We start from the raw sequence: 19862 nt of genomic DNA, 5'->3' as shown, positions 1-19862 counted from the left end.
ATTGCGTAACCCGGAAAAAGATAGTTCTAGAAACTGCTAACGTATTTGGAAGTGACATGTCGCAAAAGAAAAACTGTAAAGTGAGGTAAACTGTTGTAAAAGGCGGCGCAAGTAAGTGACGCCCGGCAAGACCGCCCCTTTTCATGACGAGTTGGGAGATAGGCGTACCCATAACCCTGTACTGCGATTGGATAGCTGTTAAAGTTGCCATGACCAGCAGTAATATATACATATATACACTATTCTATATATAAAACGTTTCTGCTAGCGACAGAGTGAAAATCTGTTTTTAAAAAAGGTAGCTTCTTGTGTCAGTCTTCCAGCTTCTATTTGCTCGTTGCAAATAAAAACGGGATCTAATGGGGAGTACATTCGTCCGGAGATTCTTGCTGTTGTCCACTCGCCTTGTAAGTTCCCAATCAAATAATTCGTTATGCGTTTGCTGTCCGTGTGTCTCTTGTAACTGTCTTGGTTCCGTCCAGATATCCCCGCGGTCGGGCTTCCTGCTTCTGCCCAGGCGAACGGAGGAGATTCCCTCCGTAGCAAGACTTTTCTCAAATGATACTCCGCAGAAAATCAGTCGCTATCCAGTTCCCTACAAGAAAGACTTGCCGTATGACATAGTGGAACTGATGGAGGAAGTAGAGTCTAAGGTAGATAAAAATTAAAAAAAGGCCTCCAAATTGAACTTCAACAAGGTGTGACTGCAACTCGTTTGTTTACAGGGAGGCTTCTTACCCAATGTTTTTAAAGTCCTCTCTCATAGACCTTCAGAGTTTCGAGCCTTTTTCTCTTACTACAACGAACTCATGAACAAGGAAACAGGTGTGTTTACTTGTCTTTCTTTTTTAAAACAACAAGTAGGATACTCAATACATATTGTCTGTCATGCTTTGTTTAAAGGGGACTTATGGAAAACTATTGTGTTTTGTATACAAATAGTTCAAGTGGGTGTGTATAAGGAGTGCACGCTGTCTCATCGAGTTTGAAATTTAACTAGTGTATCTACAAAGGGTTTCTAAGTGAACTGTTCTGTACTTAGGCCAATTGTTGGGAAACAGTAGGACTAATTGACAAAATAAATTCCACACTAAATCCCTCCATTCAATGGAGTTGTTTCTCCGTTTAAAACAAAAATGTTGATACTATATATTTTTATTAGAGATGATCCCAATAGACAAATTACTGTTTACAAAAGCAGATGGGGGAAAAAAGCCACAAAATGTCTGTTGCCTTTCTATATCTTTGAAATTCATTTGCTTAGCAAGTTAAGTGCATAATGCCGTCAAAGTTTGTATGGATAGGTTTCCGATGACGTCACCACAGTCCCAGGAGTCACTTTTTCTACGACGTCATAACTCTTAGACCAATCGGATAAATTAATGATAGAAAAAAAAACTTCACATATCACCAATGTTCTCTGACCTCTATGACACACAAGATGGCGGCTGTTTCATGGCATGACGGGTAATTGGGAACCTATCAATAGGTCAATATCTACTGAGATTCTTTGTCTTCCAGGTGGACTCACCAAGGCAGATCGTGAGCTGATTGTGGTGGCCACCAGCATTCATAATAAGTGCCTTTACTGTGTGGTTTCCCATAGTGCACTTCACCGGATATACTCAAAGAACCCCACCCTTTCAGACCAGGTATCATCAATAACATCAACTGACTTTCCTCTCGTGTAATTGACGTTTAATTGGTTTCATCAGATACCTTTCTGTTGTAGTACACAAAAACAAAAATGGATAGTTAGAGATACAAAGCAAGCAGGGCAGACAAGTGGTTAGGAAATCTGCCTCACATTTGTGGGTTCAAATCCAGCCTCGCCTGTGTTAAATTGACATATTCTTCTTGGGCCCGTGTGAGTTTTCTCCGGGTACTCTGGTTTCTTCCCACTTACTAAAAAAAGCGCATGGGTAGGTTAATTAAGGACTGTTAATTGTACGTTGGTGTGAATGGTTGTTTTTATAGCTGTGCCCTTCCATTGGCTGGTAAATAGTTCGGGGTGTACCCTGCCTCTTGCACAAAATCTGCTGCGATTGGTGCCAGCCCACCCCAACCCCAAGTGAGGATAAGAGGTGAGGGGAATTGATGGATGTAACCAGCAGAGTCAGCTTAATACTTCTCAATGAAGCTCGGTCCAGATTTATTTTCTCAGGGCATTAGGGAAAGGCGGGGGGAGTCTTGTTCATTGTCATTGTACATATTTACTCAACACTTGCATTTCGTATCGTGTTCATTAATGTATGGCATACTTAACTTTTAGTACATTTTCTGCTGATAGCTCACATGGGAATATCCTCATGTACGCCTGACCTCTCCCTCAGGTTGTCGTCAACTATGAGAGCGCAGAGCTGCAACCGCGAGAACGTGCCATGTTGGATTTTGCGATGGCCGTGTGCCGCGCGGACACTATCACAGAACAGCACTTTAAGTCTTTGGAGCAAGTTGGCTTTGATTGCGAGGATGCCTGGGACATTGCTGCCATTGCAGCCTTCTTCTCAATGTCTAACCGACTCGCCCACCTCACTGACATGCGGCCAAACTTGGAGTTTTACAACATGGGCCGCATACCGCGGGACAGGGGCAAAGACGAGGCTGGCAAATGCAGCAAGTGATATTGCAGGCAAATTTAATTTGAGCCAAGATATTATCAGTCATAGACTACTTCTAAACCTAATTCTAGTAATGATATGTTCCATATTTGGCATGCAATGAAGAAATGATCACTTTTGGGTATCACCTTTTCAGAAAACTAACCTTTAACTCTTCTTAAATCTTTATTGATTTCCCAATCCATGCAGTCTTTAGTTTCTCGCATTGTTGGAAAAAAAAAATTAACATTCAAATTTTGTGTTCTGTATTACAGTTTCTCAGTGGAGGGGCAATTTTTACACTGTATTCTGAATAAACTACAGATGTTTCCTTTACGCTGCAGTGTTGTACTATTATTAGTGTGATTGTCAACACTAGGTGGCATCACAACATCATATTGTTGGAGCGATCCACATTCATAGAGTAAAAATATCCACGAGATTCTACTTCCAGTCAAATTTGCACAAACACAATTCCAGTACGTTGGCTCTTTCAAAATGACTAATTTTATATTTGTGTGTGTTTAAATGTGAAGGCAGCACTGTGAAGCAACTGGTTAAACTGTTGAGAACATTGGCCTCACAGGTCTCTGGACTGGGGTTCAAATCCCAGCCCTGCCTGTGTGCTCTTTGCATGTTCTCCCCATCCCTGCGTGGGTTTTCTCTGGCAACTTCGGTTTTCTCCCACGTACCAAAAACACACATTCATTGGAGATGAAAAATTTTCCTTAGGGTTGATTGTGAGTGCAAATAGTTGTATGTTTTTGTGCCCTGTGATTAGCTGGCAACCAATTCAAGGTGTACCCCACCTTCTGTCCAAAGATAGATTGAGTTGAGCTCTAGCACTCCCGCAGCCCCCGTGAGGATAAGCGGCTCAGAAAATGGATGGATGTAAGTATGACATACACGTATGTTTTTCCACTTCTGTAAAACTAATAACCTTTATGAATGTTTTTCAAACATGAAAATATTATATGGTATAAAGTAGAATTGGCCAATTAATGTATAAAATGTATATATATATAAATATTTCCTACAATTTTCTAAAAATATATTAATAATGAAAACAATTTGAATAATGAGGAAATGGGGCTTTATACAGAAGGAGAATAAAGTGACTTAGTTGAGGATAAAGGTAAATTGAAATAGTGAACAAATTTATTTATGTCTTTTTGTGTTTTAAAGTGTTTAATATGCTGTGTGATGTTACAAGTAGGTTGTTTTACCAATAATACGACCAGGAAGGTTTTGCTGTGTGATGCTGTTTTCATGTCGTTCTTTATACTCTACTTTCAGCCTTAATGGCAGCACATATTCGTCAATTTGAACTGTTTTTTTCATGAAGCTTTTGTTCTGAAATGATGCTGGTCTGTATTCCAACCAGTATCTTGATCGTATCTTGATTGGGCAAACAGCACAACTGTTATGTATGGTGATCTATGAAACACTGCTGTATCTGCACAGAGTATACTGAGGCTCCTTCATAAACTCTCATTTCAGATTAGAAGGTAACAGATTGATAATCCAAAAGCACATTCACTCAGATTACGTCCCATTTGGATTACGAGTCATGTGACTTCTCATATTTCCTCAGAGAGAACGATTTAAGCTTGTACTATTTTTGTTTATGTGTGCATAAATGGGTTCTACTTGTGTCTTATTTTGTATGTTTCTTTTCCTCTATGGGAGTCTGTGGCCTGATTTTCTGTCTCTCTGGGCACATTGAAATTGATGGCTTTGATATCAGACAAGCAAGGTTGTTTTTACACTGTGATCTTGTTTAAGATTTGGCATCATTTCATGCAGTCTTCACGCATTCACACCACATTTGTTTGAAACAATGATTAAGTGGATGACTCAAAACAATCTCAGAAGTTTCTTCGTCCTTGAAGAGTGGCAAGACCATTTTTTGGCAGACTCAGATGTTTTGCTCATTTTACTCGTGTGTTCCATGAATATGAATATCATTTCAGTGCTTCCTTCTGCATTATGTTTTTGAAAATGCGTCTTTACTTCCAGCATATATCAGATAAGCAAAGGCAGGACAGACAGGCTTCTCTCCTGATGGATTTTAGGGCTTAATTGCCCGTTTTCACTGCATGGTTTGTACCCATATTGACATGGATAGTCTCTAGGGGTGCAACTCACGATTATTTATCCATAATAATTTTTTCAATTAATCTGATTTAGAAAACTGTTTTGAATTTTCCACAATTGGCTGACAACCAGTTCCCGCCTGATGACAGGCTGGGATAGGCTCCACCACTCCCATGACCCTCATGAGGATAAGCGGCTCAGAAAATGAATGTACTATTTTGAAATGAAAAACTGATCTTAGTAGAGCTAAGCTGCGCCCAGTACACTGCAGCAGGGGTGTCACAACGTTTACTTTTGGGAGGCTTCAGCTCCCCTAAAAACTTCTCAAGCCCCCCAAAATGATTAGGTAATATGTGTTTTTGTCACGGACGAGACTCGGGGGTGGACCCAAATGCACGACTCAGGTGAGAGGTAAGCAGTGCGGAATAAGCCTTTATTCGTTCCAATGTCGGTTACCAGGGAGTCAGTCCAAAAAAGCAGCAAGATCAGTAACGGCAGGCTTACAGGGTAGGTCGGGAGACAGGCGTTGGTCGGTACACGGGAGGTAGACGTCAGGAGTACGGTAGAGTGGGAACGAGGCATGAGAGGCAACGATCTAGCAGAGTCTCTGTCGTCCCCCGGGTCCTATATGTACTGGGTCTAATCGGAGGTCATGAGGCGCAGGTGTGACCCTTCCGATTAGACGGCCACGCCCAGCCCTGGCTGGAATCCAGGATCATGACAGTACCCCCCCCCCCCCAACTGTCGGCTCTGGACGGCCCAGGCGCATCAGGGTGAGCCGCGTGAAAGTCCCTGATGCGGGAGCGGTCCACGACGAAGCGGGAGGGAATCCAAGAGCGCTCCTCCGGACCCCCCTCCCTCTGCGGCGGGAAGACAGCAACCCACCGTCGACCATGCGGGGGGGCGGGGGGGACTTGAGCGGAGGAGCCAGCGACGACGTGCGATTCGGGCGAAGTCTGCTGACGTGGAACGTAGGGTGCACCCTCATCGACCTGGGCAGTTTCAACGAGACGGCGACCGGGTTAATAACCTTGGAAACAGGGAACGGGCCAACGAACCTGGGAGCAAGTTTGCGGGATTCCGTCCGCAGCGGGACATCTTTGGTGGAGAGCCACACTCGCTGTCCCACTCTGAGCTCTGGTGTGGCCCTCCTCTTGCGGTCTGCTGCGGCCTTGTAGGCGCTGCTCATGCGCAGCAGTGTCCTCCGAGCTGCTTCCCAGGTCCGTTTGCAGCGTCGCACCACGGCCAGGGCCGACGGAACTGTGGATTCTGTGACCAGTGGAGGAAACAGGGACGGAGGATACCCATGCACGACATGGAGTGGAGCCATACCAGTTGAAGCGGAGGGTAGGGAATTGTGGGCATACTCCACCCACTTGATGTGCTGGCTCCACGTGCTCTGGTCCCTGGATACCAGACATCGAAGACCGGTCTCTAATTCCTGGTTAATCCTCTCAGTCTGGCAATTAGACTCTGGGTGATGACCCGATGTCCGACTTGCTGAAGCGCTGATGAGGTTGGAGAACTCCTTCCAGAAACGGGCGCTGAATTGCGGACCCCTGTCCGAAACGATCTCCTGGGGTAGACCGTGGTAACGGACGACCTCGTCTAATACCAACTGGGCTGTCTGCTTGGCCGACGGGATCTTCGGGAGCGGCACGAAGTGGACCATCTTGGAGAAACGGTCCACTATGGACAGCACCACTGTGTTCCCTTGTGAAGGCGGCAGGCCAGTAACGAAGTCCATCGCGATGTGTGACCACGGACGAAAGGGGATGGACAGGGGTTGCAACTCACCAACGGGCCGTAGGCGGGAAGTTTTATTGGCAGCAAACACCGGGCAGGCGTTGACGAACTCCCTTACATCCTTGGTGAGGTTAGGCCACCAGAACCTTTGTTCGACCACTGACCGTGTCTTCGCCATACCCGGGTGGCAGACCGTCTTGTTGGTATGGGCCCAGTTGATGACGTTTCCCCGCAGAGATGGAATGACGAAAAGACGGCCCGACGGACAATCCTCTTCCAGGGCCTCCTTCACCCGCGACTCGATCGACCAGGTGAACCCGGACACGAAGCACCCCGCTGGCAGGATAGTAGCGGCGTCTGAATCAGTGCGCCCTTCCTCGTGGATCCGTGAGAGTGCATCCGGCTTGCCGTTTTTGGAGCCTGGGCGGTAAAACACCTTAAAGTGGAAGCGGGTAAAAAATAGAGCCCACCTGGCCTGACGGGCGTTCAACCTCTTTGCGGACTTCAGGTATTCAAGGTTCTTATGGTCCGTGAAGACAACGAACGGTACTTGCGAGCCCTCCAGCCAGTGCCGCCACTCCTCCAACGCGCTCTTGACCGCCATCAGTTCCTTATCTCCCACGTCGTAGTTCCTCTCAGCTGGGGTCAACTTTCTCGACAGGAACGCGCACGGGTGAATCCTTCCATCCCTGGGACTCCTCTGCGACAAGACTGCTCCGATTCCTGAATTCGATGCATCCACCTCCACCACAAACTGGTTATCGGGATCCGGAATAATGAGAACGGGCGCAGTAGTGAAACTTGCCTTGAGCCTGCCGAAGGCCTCCTGGCAGGTCCCGGACCAGTCGAAGGTGGTATTTGCCGAAGTGAGTGAATGCAGAGGAGCGGCCACGGAACTGAAGTTCCTTATGAATTTCCTATAGAAATTGGCAAATCCCAAGAACCTCTGCACGTCCCTCCTGTTGGTGGGGGTAGGCCACCGCAGCACCACGTCGACCTTCCCGGGATCCATCCGTATCTCTCCCTCAGCCAGGACGAAGCCCGGGAAGGACACGGATGCCTGGTGGAACTCACACTTATCCATATTCACGTATAATTGGTGCTGCTGCAGACGCCGGAGCACCTCTCGGACTTGTTGAATGTGAGAGGCTAGGTCTGCTGAAAAGATGAGAATGTCATCCAGGTAAACAAAGACAGATCCTTTCAGGAACTCCCGGAGCACGTCGTTAATGAAGTTCTGAAAGACGGCCGGAGCGTTTGTCAGTCCAAAGGGCATCACAAGATACTCATAGTGCCCTGTGGGGGTGTTGAACGCCGTCTTCCACTCATCCCCTTCCCGAATCCGCACCAGATGGTAAGCGCTGCGCAAGTCGAGCTTGGTGAAGATCCGGGCTCCCTGGAGGAGTTTGAATGCTGTAGAGATAAGCGGCAAAGGGTACCTGTTCTTGACTGTGATGTCGTTCAGTCCTCGGTAGTCGATGCAGGGTCGCAGCGTGGAGTCCTTCTTCTTGACAAAAAAACCCCCCGCACCGGCTGGTGAAGATGAGGGGCGAATGAGTCCGGCTGCCAGCGAGTCCTCGATGTAGTCCCTCATGGCTTGATGCTCTGGTCCTGTTAAAGAGTACAGTTTCCCTCTGGTAGGAAAGGTGCCTGGCAGGAGTTCAATCGCTCAGTCGTATGACCGATGTGGCGGTAGAGACTTTGCGTTAGATTCAGAGAAGACCTCCCGTAGGTCATGATAGCAGGAGGGCACTGCGGTCAGGTCCAGGGCGGTACCAGGTTCTGTTAGCCGAACCGGCGCGACTTGAATACCCCTGTCTCTCCGGACAGCGAAACAACGACTGAGACAGTCCTCACCCCAAGTCTTGATCTGACCCGTGGTCCAATATATGTGCGGATTATGTTCTTTGAGCCACGGACTGCCCAAGATTATGTCGCTACTACGTGTGTCGAAGACATGAAAGCTAATTCGCTCCGAGTGAGCGTCCGGAAAGCTCATACGTAGCGTCTGAGTACGATGTGTAACCCGACAAAGGAACTCGCCGTTGGCGGCATAGGCGTGACGAAACCGTTGTGTGGGGAAGGTTGCCGCCCCCAGCTCCTCGACCACGCGGGGATTTATCAGGTTTGCTTCCGACCCAGAATCTATGAAAGCCGTCACAGAGCATGAACGGGAGTCCGTTCCCAAGGTGAGGTGAAGAAGGGACCTCCCTGACCCTGTCGCGGTGTACCGCACACTCACCGGAGTAGCGATCCTGATGTCAGAATGCCCTGGTCGAGTCGGGCAACGGGCGATCAAGTGTCCCAAACGCCCGCAGTAAAAACAGCGTCCCTCTCGTCGCCGACGTAAGCGCTCCTCTGCTGAGCTGCCAAGCCCCTCCACTTGCATGGCTTCCGGTGAAGCTGACAACACGGGTGGCCGGGAAGCGGAAACAACCGGACTGCGACTCTCCCTCTCCTCCTCCCTCAGGCCCTCCATCTGTCTCTGCACGGTGAGGCGCTGGTCCACCTTGAGGGCCAATGCGATGAGGGAGTTAAGCGAAGGCGGAAGATCCATGGCCACGAGGTGACCACGGATCTGTGGGGACAGTCCCTCGTAAAACGCGTCATGGAGGGCTTCCTCATTCCAGCGGCTCTCGGCAGCCCGAATCCGGAACTCAATGGCGTAGTCGGACACACGGCGACGCCCCTGGCGAATTGTCATGAGTGACGACGCCGCCTGGCGTTCCGGAGCCGCATACTGGAACACTTGGGTGAGCGCGCAGACGAAGCTCGCCCATGAGCGGCAGGTCTCCGCGTTACGGCTCCACTCGGCGGTGGCCCATGCCTCCGCCCTCCCTGTCATGTGGGAAATGATGAAGGCGATCCGGGAGCGGTCCGTGGGAAAAGCGGAAGCTTGCAGCTCAAAATGGAGATGGCACTGCTCCAGGAAGGGCTTGACGTTACCGGAGTCGCCTGAGAACCGCTCTGGTCGAGAGAGCGGAGTGATGGTGGCACGGGGAGGCACAGGAGCGGCCGCGCTAGCTTGGGAGGCTAGCCACGGTTGCAGCTGGGTGCAGAGCTCCTGGATCTGGTGAGTCATACCCTGGAGGGCAGCCTCTTGCTCACCCAGGCGTTTGCCCTGCACTTGCAGCGCACGGCGAATGGCTTCAGAGTCGGCTGGGTCCATGTTCTTGGCTAGATCGTTCTGTCACGGACGAGACTCGGGGGTGGACCCAAATGCACGACTCAGGTGAGAGGTAAGCAGTGCGGAATAAGCCTTTATTCGTTCCAATGTCGGTTACCAGGGAGTCAGTCCAAACAAGCAGCAAGATCAGTAACGGCAGGCTTACGGGGTAGGTCGGGAGACAGGCGTTGGTCGGTACACGGGAGGTAGACGTCAGGAGTACGGTAGTGCGGGAACGAGGCATGAGAGGCAACGATCTAGCAGAGTCTCTGTCGTCCCCCGGGTCCTATATGTACTGGGTCTAATCGGAGGTCATGAGGCGCAGGTGTGACCCTTCCGATTAGATGGCCACGCCCAGCCCTGGCTGGAATCCAGGATCATGACAGTTTTGGGTGATTATGGTTTTGGGCCCCATACACAAAACTTTTGTGTAGTGGCTAAGCCACCCCAAACCTCAAAACCTAGCACCACCCATGTTCTCTCGTGAAAATCAGACCATTCTAGGCAACCTGAGGACTGCTCTTTCATTTGGTGATGCATCACATTAGCTTTCAAGCTCTCCTGCTTTACTGAAAGGAACCATTTTTATGAAAACAATCAATATGTCCTGAGGGAATTAACCAAATAACAGCTCAATGAATTATTAGGATGCGGGACAGAGGATAGGCAAAAAGTTCTCAAAGATTTCAACGAATTGTGTTTGGTAGAAGATGTGAACAAATTTCTCCTTTAACTGGGGTCAGGGGCACCACAAGTGGAGTTGGGGAAGAAGGATTCATGACAGTTTGAAGAGCTTGTGACTGACAAGGGCAGAGGAAATGAGAATTTTCAATTTGAAACATTTGGGGCCACAAATCATCAGAATCAGCCTTGAAATTGAGAACCTTGAGTTACTTGTCATTGTACAGCATCCTAGAAAATAATCAGTCACATTGTGAATGGGATAATGTAATCAGCGGATATGTGATCACAAATAAAGTGCAGATTGACATGGCCTCTAACTCTTCATTGAAAACTACTAAAAGTTTTGTAAGCAGCACAAAGGCAATGGCACAAAGTGTAGCGGTCAAAAAAAAAACAAAGCAATGCCAAATGTGATGACTCGTATTTACAAGGCTACTATGTATTTATCTATAATTCAAGCTAATGGCTCATCAAACCGCATACTGTTCTTTAAGAGGTGTGCATGACACTACATTTATTGGCTTTCCATTGTGTCTCCCAGTCAAGCTTCAGCACAAAAGATACGCTCATTGCAACAAAACTTGGAATTCAACAAAAAAATGCAACAACCTCATTCCAAAGTTTAGCTGGCAAACCTAAAAAAAAAAACCCAGAAGGGCAATGCACTGTATAGTATAAGTGGGAGGGTGAGAGACTACTCACTACTCAGAGACTACTAAGACCTGACAGATGTCATTCCCATCCCCCACCCCGGAAAGTGCGTGGAATAAGAGGAATTTGAGACTGCCGTATAATACCCAAGGTACCGTTATCATTCAAATAGGTGGATCCTTTCAAAAAACACATCACGTATCCAAAAATAATTCATTCATTCACCTTCCGTACCACTTGTCCTCACTAGGGTCGCGGCCATGCTGGAGCCTATTGTAACTGGGAAAGAGGCAGGGTACACCCTAAACTGGTTGCTTGCCGATTGCAGGGAACATAAAAACAAACAAACATGAACAATCACATTCACACCTTCAATTCTTCTTTTCCTTTTGGCTTGTCCCGTTAGGGGTCACCACAGCGTGTCATCTTTTGCCATCTTTGCCTATCTTCTCCATCTTCCTCTCTAACCCCAACTGCCCTCATGTCTTCCCTCACCACATCCATAAACCTTCTCTGTGGTCTTCCTCTCGCTCTTTTGCCTGGCAGCACCATCCTCAGCACCCTTCCACCAATATACTCACTCTCTCACCTCTGAACATGTCCAAACCATCGAAGTCTGCTCTCTCGAATCTTGTCTCCAAAACATCCAACTTTGGATGTCCCTCTCATGAGCTCATTTCTAATCCTATCCAACCTGCTCACTCCGAGTGAGAACCTCAACATCTTCATTTTTGCTACCTTGAGTTCTGCTTTGTGTTGTTTCTTCAGTGCCACCATCTCTAATCCGTACATCATGGCCGGCCTCACCACTGTTTTGTAAACTTTGCCCTTCATCCTAGCAGAGATTCTTCTATCACATAACACACCAGACACCTTTCGCCAGCTGTTCCAACCTGCTAGGACCCGTTTCTTCACTTCCTTACCACACTCACCGTTGCTCTGGATTGTTGACCCTAAATATTCAAAGTCCTTCACCCTCGCTATCTCTGGGCGTTGACAGGTTGCCAGTGAGCCGTTGACTGCAAAGCAAACGTAAAGTAACAACAAAGTAAAGCTAGAGCTACGACTGACTAACGATAGGCAAACGCATGCAACGCTCGGCGAACTTTAGTAAAACGTTCCACGGATGTTCTTGAACTTGCAGCGTTTAAAATTAAACATTGATGGTCTTGGTGAGAACTTTTGTGCATGTTCAAAACTTTTTTTCCGGACTCTTCCACTCGCGTTGTAATGATGTGTGTGGTGGTGTCCATTCCTTGTGTAGTGCATTTAGTTTGTCAGTCAGTCTTGTTCCTGCCACCACGACTGATATACCAGATAATCAATCATGATTTTGTCTGGTGTGGGCTGTTATACGTTTACAGTATCTTATACTGCATAGTCACATGCAATGAGTCACTTCCGACGTCATTTTGTGGTTGTTCAATTATGTCTTGAGCTGTTTGCAGCAAGAAATCTCCTGTTCTTGTGGGAGGTTTGCTTGGAATATGTAAGATGTAATAATAGAGTGCTGGATTCCTATTTTGTAAGATATTTAACTGTCCTCCCAGTAATTCCTTTTTTTATTTTTACTTCGAGATTTCCTGTCAAAGAGGGAATTAAGCCTAGTCCTAGTTTCAGCAAGCCATCTCTTCCCAACAAACATATGGGGCAAATTAAAAAGTTGCATTTTGGGAGCATTAGTTGTGACATTTTTGATGGGGAGATGGCTGCTCTCATCCTTATCTGCGGCCACAATTATTAAATGTTTCACATAAAGCTCCATAAATTTCTCCTTCCTCTGTCAGAAAGCTGTCAACTTTGTTTTATTATTTTGTAGCACTCTTTCTGCGTGTAGTGCTTGGTTAACGTATTGTTACAGGCTGCCAGTCGGATTATCAGACCAATGTTTTTCAATCCATTGTTTTGTAGGATTGTTTGAATTCGCATGAAGAGCATTTTTTAATTGCCCATGATACACACTCCTTGGAGTGTGATCTTCAGGAATGCTTTAAAACATGCAGTCATTCCAATTCTTCAAATGGTTCATTCTTGTTTTATTTTGCTCTTCCAATGGCAGAAAAATGTGCTTTTTGTCTAAATCTAGCAGAACTGCGCGATATTAACCCTTGAACTCACTGCTGCTGTGAGAAAGTACTTTGCTGTCATCCAAATTTGTTGTACTTCCACACCATTTAAGTGGTAAGATTTTCTCAAGTCTTCCGTTCCCTGGACGAATTATGTTACATCAACTTTATGAGCTGTGATACCTTTTATGGCCGACTCATCTTGAGTCAATTTTGTGTGTGTGTGTGTGTGTGTGGTGTGTGTGTGTGTTTCTCTTATTTTATCCTGCAGGTTAACATATATATTTTGTTTGTATGTTGAGCTGGCCAGCAAAGTCATATTGTGTTATCCACAAATTGAGATGTTTTATTTTAGTAGGACATTGGCTTTCTACAAACTTCTAGTCCTTACACATTATTATTTTTTTTCTTTCAGATGTTCTGTTTCAACTATTTTGCTATTTGTTTTTCCCCTTTTGGAGTCAGTGGTTCACCTAGGGTGACTCTACTGACTTCCCCCTAAACAGCGTGACAATTACGTTCTGTTTGAGGTAATTCTCAAGCTTCTACCACAAGTGGCGGAGAATTTTTACCTCTGCATCCTCAAACAGTTGTCACTCAATTTCCTGTTCAAATGAGGTAGCAAACCTCCACTCATACTTTTACACATGCACACGTTTCACGGAGCTCACGTACAGGACACACCTTGCTCTTTTCTCAGTTTTATAGACTAATTAGTCTACTCAATAGGGACTTGTATTCTTGAGGTTTCGTTCTGCTGCAGTCACCCAGACATGCATTCACTCATTCCTCATGAGTGTGGGAGTTTCCTACTCACCAGAGATGCCTTTACTTCCTTCGGCTTCTCGTCAACCCTCAGCCTCCAGATGCAAAGTCGAGGCCCAGTCCCGGAAAGGGTCTCAAGTGCCTTGGCCACTGTCTTTGCCTGGACGTCAACTCAGCCCCTGAAAACCTCAGGTATCTTGAGATCTGGCTCGAAGGACCAAGTAATTGTCAGGTTCACCAATCAGACATTCATTAAACAGGACAAAAAAGGAAGCAAAGACACCAGTTCAAGTGTCGCGAGGAGAGAGGAGAGGAACTGTCTCGTACAATTCACCACTGTACTCTCTGATTATCTTCTCCTCAGCACCTCTATTTATTTAGTTATAAGACACCCCTTATTTGCATGGATGTTACAAAAAGGAGACGACAAGCAAAACAGTTTGAAACAAGGTGTACATGTTTGTTCATGTGAAAATGCATGTGTGGAAGATTGCTGAATACATCTGCGGTCATCATTTCTTTAACAGGCAGCAGTTCTAACAGTTCTGATGATTAGATATTTTTGTTCTTGGTATCTCCTGCTCGGAGGCTGCCACGTTATCTAGAGCAGAGCAAAGCATTTCTTTATTGGAAGCAGATGTATGATAATTATGATCACAATTATTCCTACAGCATGTTCGATGATCGAGGAAGAGATGACTAATGATTAGACAAAGTCAACAGCAAATGGATTTATTACAAATGAATGTGCAATACAGACATCTGGGTCTTATCTTGGCATCTGCTGCACACGAGACGTGTGTCTTCTGACAAAATGACCCAAGAAGAAGACAACGGCTGCCCAGTAACACAGGGTTTTTATATGTATGGGACCATGGTAGAAGTGGCTGCCCCCCTCGCAATCTGGTCCTGGGCCGGGATGGTAACTTTCCGCTCCTATCCGAATAAGAACCTTTTTTTTTTACTGTGTATGTCATTCACCAAAACAATCAGAGGAACAACAGGCAAGGCGAGACAATAACTCGCATCTGGTGTCCCTTGCCTGCATGTGTTTCTCCAGGCAGTGGAGTTTCCTCCTCCATCCCAAAAACTATGCAATAAGTGAAGACTAATTTCCCAGTTTGTGTGAATGTGAGTACAAATGGTTGTTGTTTGTTTTTTTTAATGTACCTTGGTGACCAGTTCTAGTTGTACCTCACCTTTCGCCGAAGATAGCTGGGATAGGCTACACCCCACCTGCGATCCGAGTGACGATATCCATCCATCCTCCCATTTTCTGAGCTGCATATCCTCACAGTGGTCACAGTTGTGCTGGAGCCTATTCCAGCTATCAACGGGCAGGAGGTGGCGTACACCTTGAACTGGTATCCCACCAATCGCAGGACACATAGAGACAGACAACAGTTGCACACACAGTTAGACCGAGGTGCAATTTAGTCTCCAATTAATGCATATTATGGGGATGTAGAAGGAAACCTGGGTGCCTGGAGAAAAGCCACACAAGCATGGGGAAAACGTGCAAATTCCTCATAGACGTGGCTGGGATTTGAGTCCGGGTCCTCAGAACTGTGAGGTCTGTGAGGTGTGCTCTAACCAGTTGCTTCACCATGCCATCTGGATATATGTTTGTATGTATTTAATATGTCATTTCTGGCATGATTGATCATGATTGATGTACCAAATAATACCTCTACAACTGGCTTGTGTTTTGTTAACACTATACTGTACAGCACAAAGCTAATCGTGTGCATGGCGCCAGTACCTAATGGCCTAACAACCAGCCAAATTGTCTGCAAGGGGAATAAGCAGTTTACAATAACAGATACTGATGTACATGTTCAAAAGCATAAAATAGTAAATATGATAATTTTCAATGGGATATGATGTATAGCCTGCCACTATTGTTAATTAATACCTACTCCTTGCACCATACAGTCAGTTCCTTAAACATAGCGACATAAACACAGTTATCATTTTTTTTAATGAAGGCACCACCCCAATTGACTTGAAATTAAACAAACATGATGTGCTTGAACTACACCTCTTCAGCTATATTTTTGAAGTAATTTCATCCACATTCGGTGTATGATGAAGGAATTACAACACTTTGTACTACACACATTGTGCCTCCCATTTTTTTAGGGAACAGAGGTAATTGGAAAAATAAACGATCATGAATCAGACTTTCACTTTTAAATACTTAGTTGCGAATCCTCTGTAGTCAACTAAAGCCCGAAGTCTGGAACACATAGACATCATCAGATGTTAGATTTCATTTGTGATGTTCTGCCAGTCCTCCACTACTTCATTTCCTTCCTTTTCTCTGGGCACTCTCTCTTCAATTTGTCATTTGCAAATGAAATACATGTTCAATAGTATGCAGGTCTGGTGATTAACTTGTTTATTCCAGTTGTTTGCCTTGTAAAATCTTTTGGTTACTTTCGTGGTATGCTAGCCATCTGGACTGTTAAGTCCCGTTCAATGAATCATTTGGCAGCATATGAGCAGATAATATTCCTGATGCTTTTATTCACAGTCACATCATCAATACAAGGGAAATACAATGTTCCATTTGTAGCCATATTGTATATGCCCATGCCATGGCACTACTAGCGTCATCCTTCATTGATGTGGTATTATTGTATCAATCAAAGATCAACAATGACAAAAAAATTAATTAAAATAATTCATTCATTCCAAGCCAAGAGAAAGATCCAGGGGCGTAGACGACTGATCAAATGGCCAAAGGCCTGCAGCAAGGCGGACACAGTGGCTGTAACTGAACAGGCAAAAGCAGCACTCAGACACAAGGACATCATTGGCTGAGTGCAGCAGGGGAGGAGTGGCCTTGAGCTCAGGGGGAGTAGACCTGTATGAAGCAAGGCCACTACTGCTGAGCGGCGCAAGCTGGTGGTCCAGGAGGTATGTTATGAAGAGGAAGCACAAAGGTGCACCCAAGCCGGGTCGCAGGCCTAGCAAGGACAGTGTTTGGCCTTCGTAGGAGTAGAAGCAAGGAAGATCACCTGGAAAGAGCTTTGGGAGATGGAGGCATTCAGGACAAGCTCTACCACCAGAGCTGTATATGATGTCTTGCCTTCTCCCACGAACCTAAACCAGTGGTATGCCAAAGATCCCAAGTGCCTGTTTGTTATGCCCAAGTCCTGCAACACTGAAGCACATCCTGGTTGATTGCAAGACCAGCCTTACTCAAGGCTGTTACACCTGGTGGCACAACTAAGTGCTGAAGTGTCTCGCTGGTGTTCTGAATAACCAGCATATGAGGCTGAACGCCCTCCCACCCTTGTCAGCCAAATGGCAACCAATGCTGTTTGTTCATGAGGGGGCGAGTCAAACCACCCACACCAACAAGCCACCACATAGCGGACAGCTGCGCAGTGCATGAGACTGGACAAGAAGCTCTGCTTTCCATCTGAGATTGCAACTACCACCCTACGACCAGATCGATAGTGCTTTGGTCTGCCTCTCTCAAGCTCGTCTACATCAACAAGCTCTCAGTGCCCTAGGAGGGGGCATTCGAGGAGGCATATGAGCAGAACCGGCTGAGGTGTGCAGGACTTGCGGCCAAAGTGCAACAGCAAGGCTGGAGAGCAGAGGTACGCCTGATGGAAGTTGGCTGCAGAGGGTTTCTAGCCTCCTCAATATCCAGGATATTCAGAGAGATGGGAGTCTGAGGGAAGGCCCATTGGCAGGCAGTCGGAGATCTCTCCAAGGTGGTGGAAAAGGCAAGTCAGTGGCTGTGGATAAAGAGGAAAGACCCCAATTGGGCCTTCAGGAGAATTGATGGCACCTAGGGGGTGAACCTGTGACTCTGGGATTCACTGCTGAACCCTCTTGAGAGTGTCATGGGCCTATCAGTGAAACACTTGATGACGGAAGGAAGCCCACTTGAGAACCCGTAGGGTGCCATCACTTATTTGAACATCCCACAGAGCCTCATCAGAGCCGAAATGTACATGAATAGAGGGATATTAACATCTAGTCCAGTGGTTCCCAAAGTGGGGACCTTGGGCCCCCAGGGGGTGAAAAACATCTTTCCGGGGGTCTGCGACCCGATGTCTGAGACAGAGTAATGATAAAACATTTTTCTGGAGAAAAGAACAAAAAACATTTTTTTTCCTTCTGTCTCGCTATGTTTCACATCCTATCTATCCTATTTTGAGCCCAGCCCAGATGAGTGATTCAGACAGCGCCACGCCCCAGCCCTTCAGTGCTGGTAACTTAGCAGAGAGAGAGAGAGAGAGAAAGGAGAGAGAAGACGCATGGCACAAGAGGCAGGAGTAGACTTGACTTTGATTGTGGTTTGTGCTGCATGTATCGTTTTGAAGTGTCAACTTGAAGGTGATTGATTGAGGTGAATTAGAAGAGAAGACTGGTCATTGTTCAAAAAAGTCGCCAAATCAGCCGTGGAATACTATGTTCCCTTCATTACTACGTACAAGTGTGAGGCGGGGTTTTCAGCTCTATTAGATGTGAAGACGAAAAAACGAAATCGTCTGGAAGCTAATCATGATGTGAGAATTGCCCTTCTCCAGTGTTGAACCACGTTTTAATTAATTGTGCAAAGATAAAAAGCAAGAGCACGTGAGTCCTTAAAATTGAGTATTTCTTTCTACCAGAATGGCATAGCTGTGTCCAGCAATACATTATTGGCGAAAGTTGACGTTGGGGCTCCGGGAACTTTTTGAACGCGTGTATGTTTACAATGCGAGGGACCCAGTGTGATGTCTGGACATGTCACAGACAATATGGCCACCACTGGGATCTCAGGTCATACTTTCTCAACATTGTGCTTTAATAAAATGCCCCCAGCTCGATTTTTCCGACTCGTATTATCATAAAATTGATTATATTTACTTTTGTTAAAAACACCAATTTTACAATATATATTTTGGCGTCAGCAGCATTTAAAAGAAAAGGATAAAATGTTCATAGGACTGTAAACTAATCAAGGTGTCTTGGTGCAAGTTAAAATCTTGTAAACTTGTGCAATGGGAACTATAGAATGTACATTAAACATATGAATGTTATATTTGTTTTTTCAATTCATAATAATGAATGTGCCAGAACAGTCATTGACCCTGTTTTATATAACACCAAATTCACATATACGAGGGTACTTTACATATCGTTTGTATTGGAAAGCCTAAAATACTGAAGATGGAATGTGAATCCAAAAGGTTGATGCTGAGCCAGCCCAAAGCTTTATTTAAAGGAATAATTATTTTCAGAAAATGTCTGTCTTATCGACTTAAAGTGAACCTAGATTACGGACGCACACACACACACACACACACACACGCACATGCACGCACACACACAGAAAAGGACAGGCCTCCCCTAAGGCAAGTAGCCCAATATTAAAGAAATGTTCATTCCTAGAAAATTAAAATGTTACAGAATCACAGTCCACCCCCTGCAGTATCTGAACAATGTTTGAAGAAGTTCTTGTAATAGGCGGAGACTATTGGGAATTTGATAGCCCAACTACCACTCTTCTGTAAAGCTTTCTACAGGGGTTTGGAGTGTGTTTGTGAGAGTTAGTGTCCAATTATCCAAAGAACATGTTTCAGGTCAGGGAACACTTGTAAATGGGTCATAATTCATCTGTTTATCCGAGTTTGGGTCGTGGGGGCAATAGATTTAGTAGGGAAGGCCAGACTTCTCTCCCCAGGCACTTCCTCCAGCTGTTCCAAGGAGATCATAATGTGTTCCCAAGAGAGCTGCAAGACAATCCTCTCAATGCGGCAAAGCAGCGGGTCTACTGTGTTACCTTCCAAGAAGACTGAGCCCAGATACTCTTACAAAGGAACGAATTTCAGTCACTTTTACCCAGGATCTTGTTCTCCTGGTCACAACCCACAGCTCGTGACCATAGATGAGGGTAGGAATGTAGATCGACCAATAAATTGAGAGTTTTGCCTTTCATCTTCCCTCCGTCTTTACCAGAATGGAAGAAAACAAAAATGCTGGAAGGATCTGCCTGTCAATCTCCCATTCCATTTTTCACTCACTCTTGAACAAGACCACCAGAAATTTCAACTCCTCCACTTGAGGAAGGATCTCATC

At 46.0% G+C, this 19862-nt stretch overlaps 1 protein-coding gene across 1 annotated transcript; it reads left to right on the top strand.

The window, feature by feature from the left end:
• The first annotated feature begins 148 nt into the window (after positions 1-148).
• Positions 149-2936, top strand: si:ch211-175m2.5 (uncharacterized protein LOC568697 homolog). Its single transcript, XM_061834303.1, has 5 exons — positions 149-407; positions 483-653; positions 726-825; positions 1522-1652; positions 2334-2936. Exons 1-5 carry the CDS (start codon positions 360-362, stop codon positions 2622-2624), a joined length of 741 nt encoding a protein of 246 aa, XP_061690287.1. The 5' UTR covers positions 149-359; the 3' UTR covers positions 2625-2936.
• Positions 2937-19862: the final 16926 nt, after the last annotated feature.

The sequence above is a fragment of the Syngnathoides biaculeatus genome, chromosome 11 (genome assembly GCF_019802595.1).
Source record: "Syngnathoides biaculeatus isolate LvHL_M chromosome 11, ASM1980259v1, whole genome shotgun sequence".
Taxonomy (NCBI): Eukaryota; Metazoa; Chordata; class Actinopteri; order Syngnathiformes; family Syngnathidae; genus Syngnathoides; species Syngnathoides biaculeatus.
Note: the sequence above shows the minus strand (reverse complement) of the source record. Positions and strands in the feature narration are given on the sequence as shown.

Bases quoted from the DNA above. Each gene is read 5' to 3' on its own strand.
- si:ch211-175m2.5 (XM_061834303.1), top strand. From the start codon at position 360: ATGGGGAGTACATTCGTCCGGAGATTCTTGCTGTTGTCCACTCGCCTT. The intron at 408-482 runs GTAAGTTCCCAA...GGTTCCGTCCAG, and splicing joins TGCTGTTGTCCACTCGCCTT to ATATCCCCGCGGTCGGGCTT. The intron at 654-725 runs GTAGATAAAAAT...GTTTGTTTACAG, and splicing joins TGGAGGAAGTAGAGTCTAAG to GGAGGCTTCTTACCCAATGT.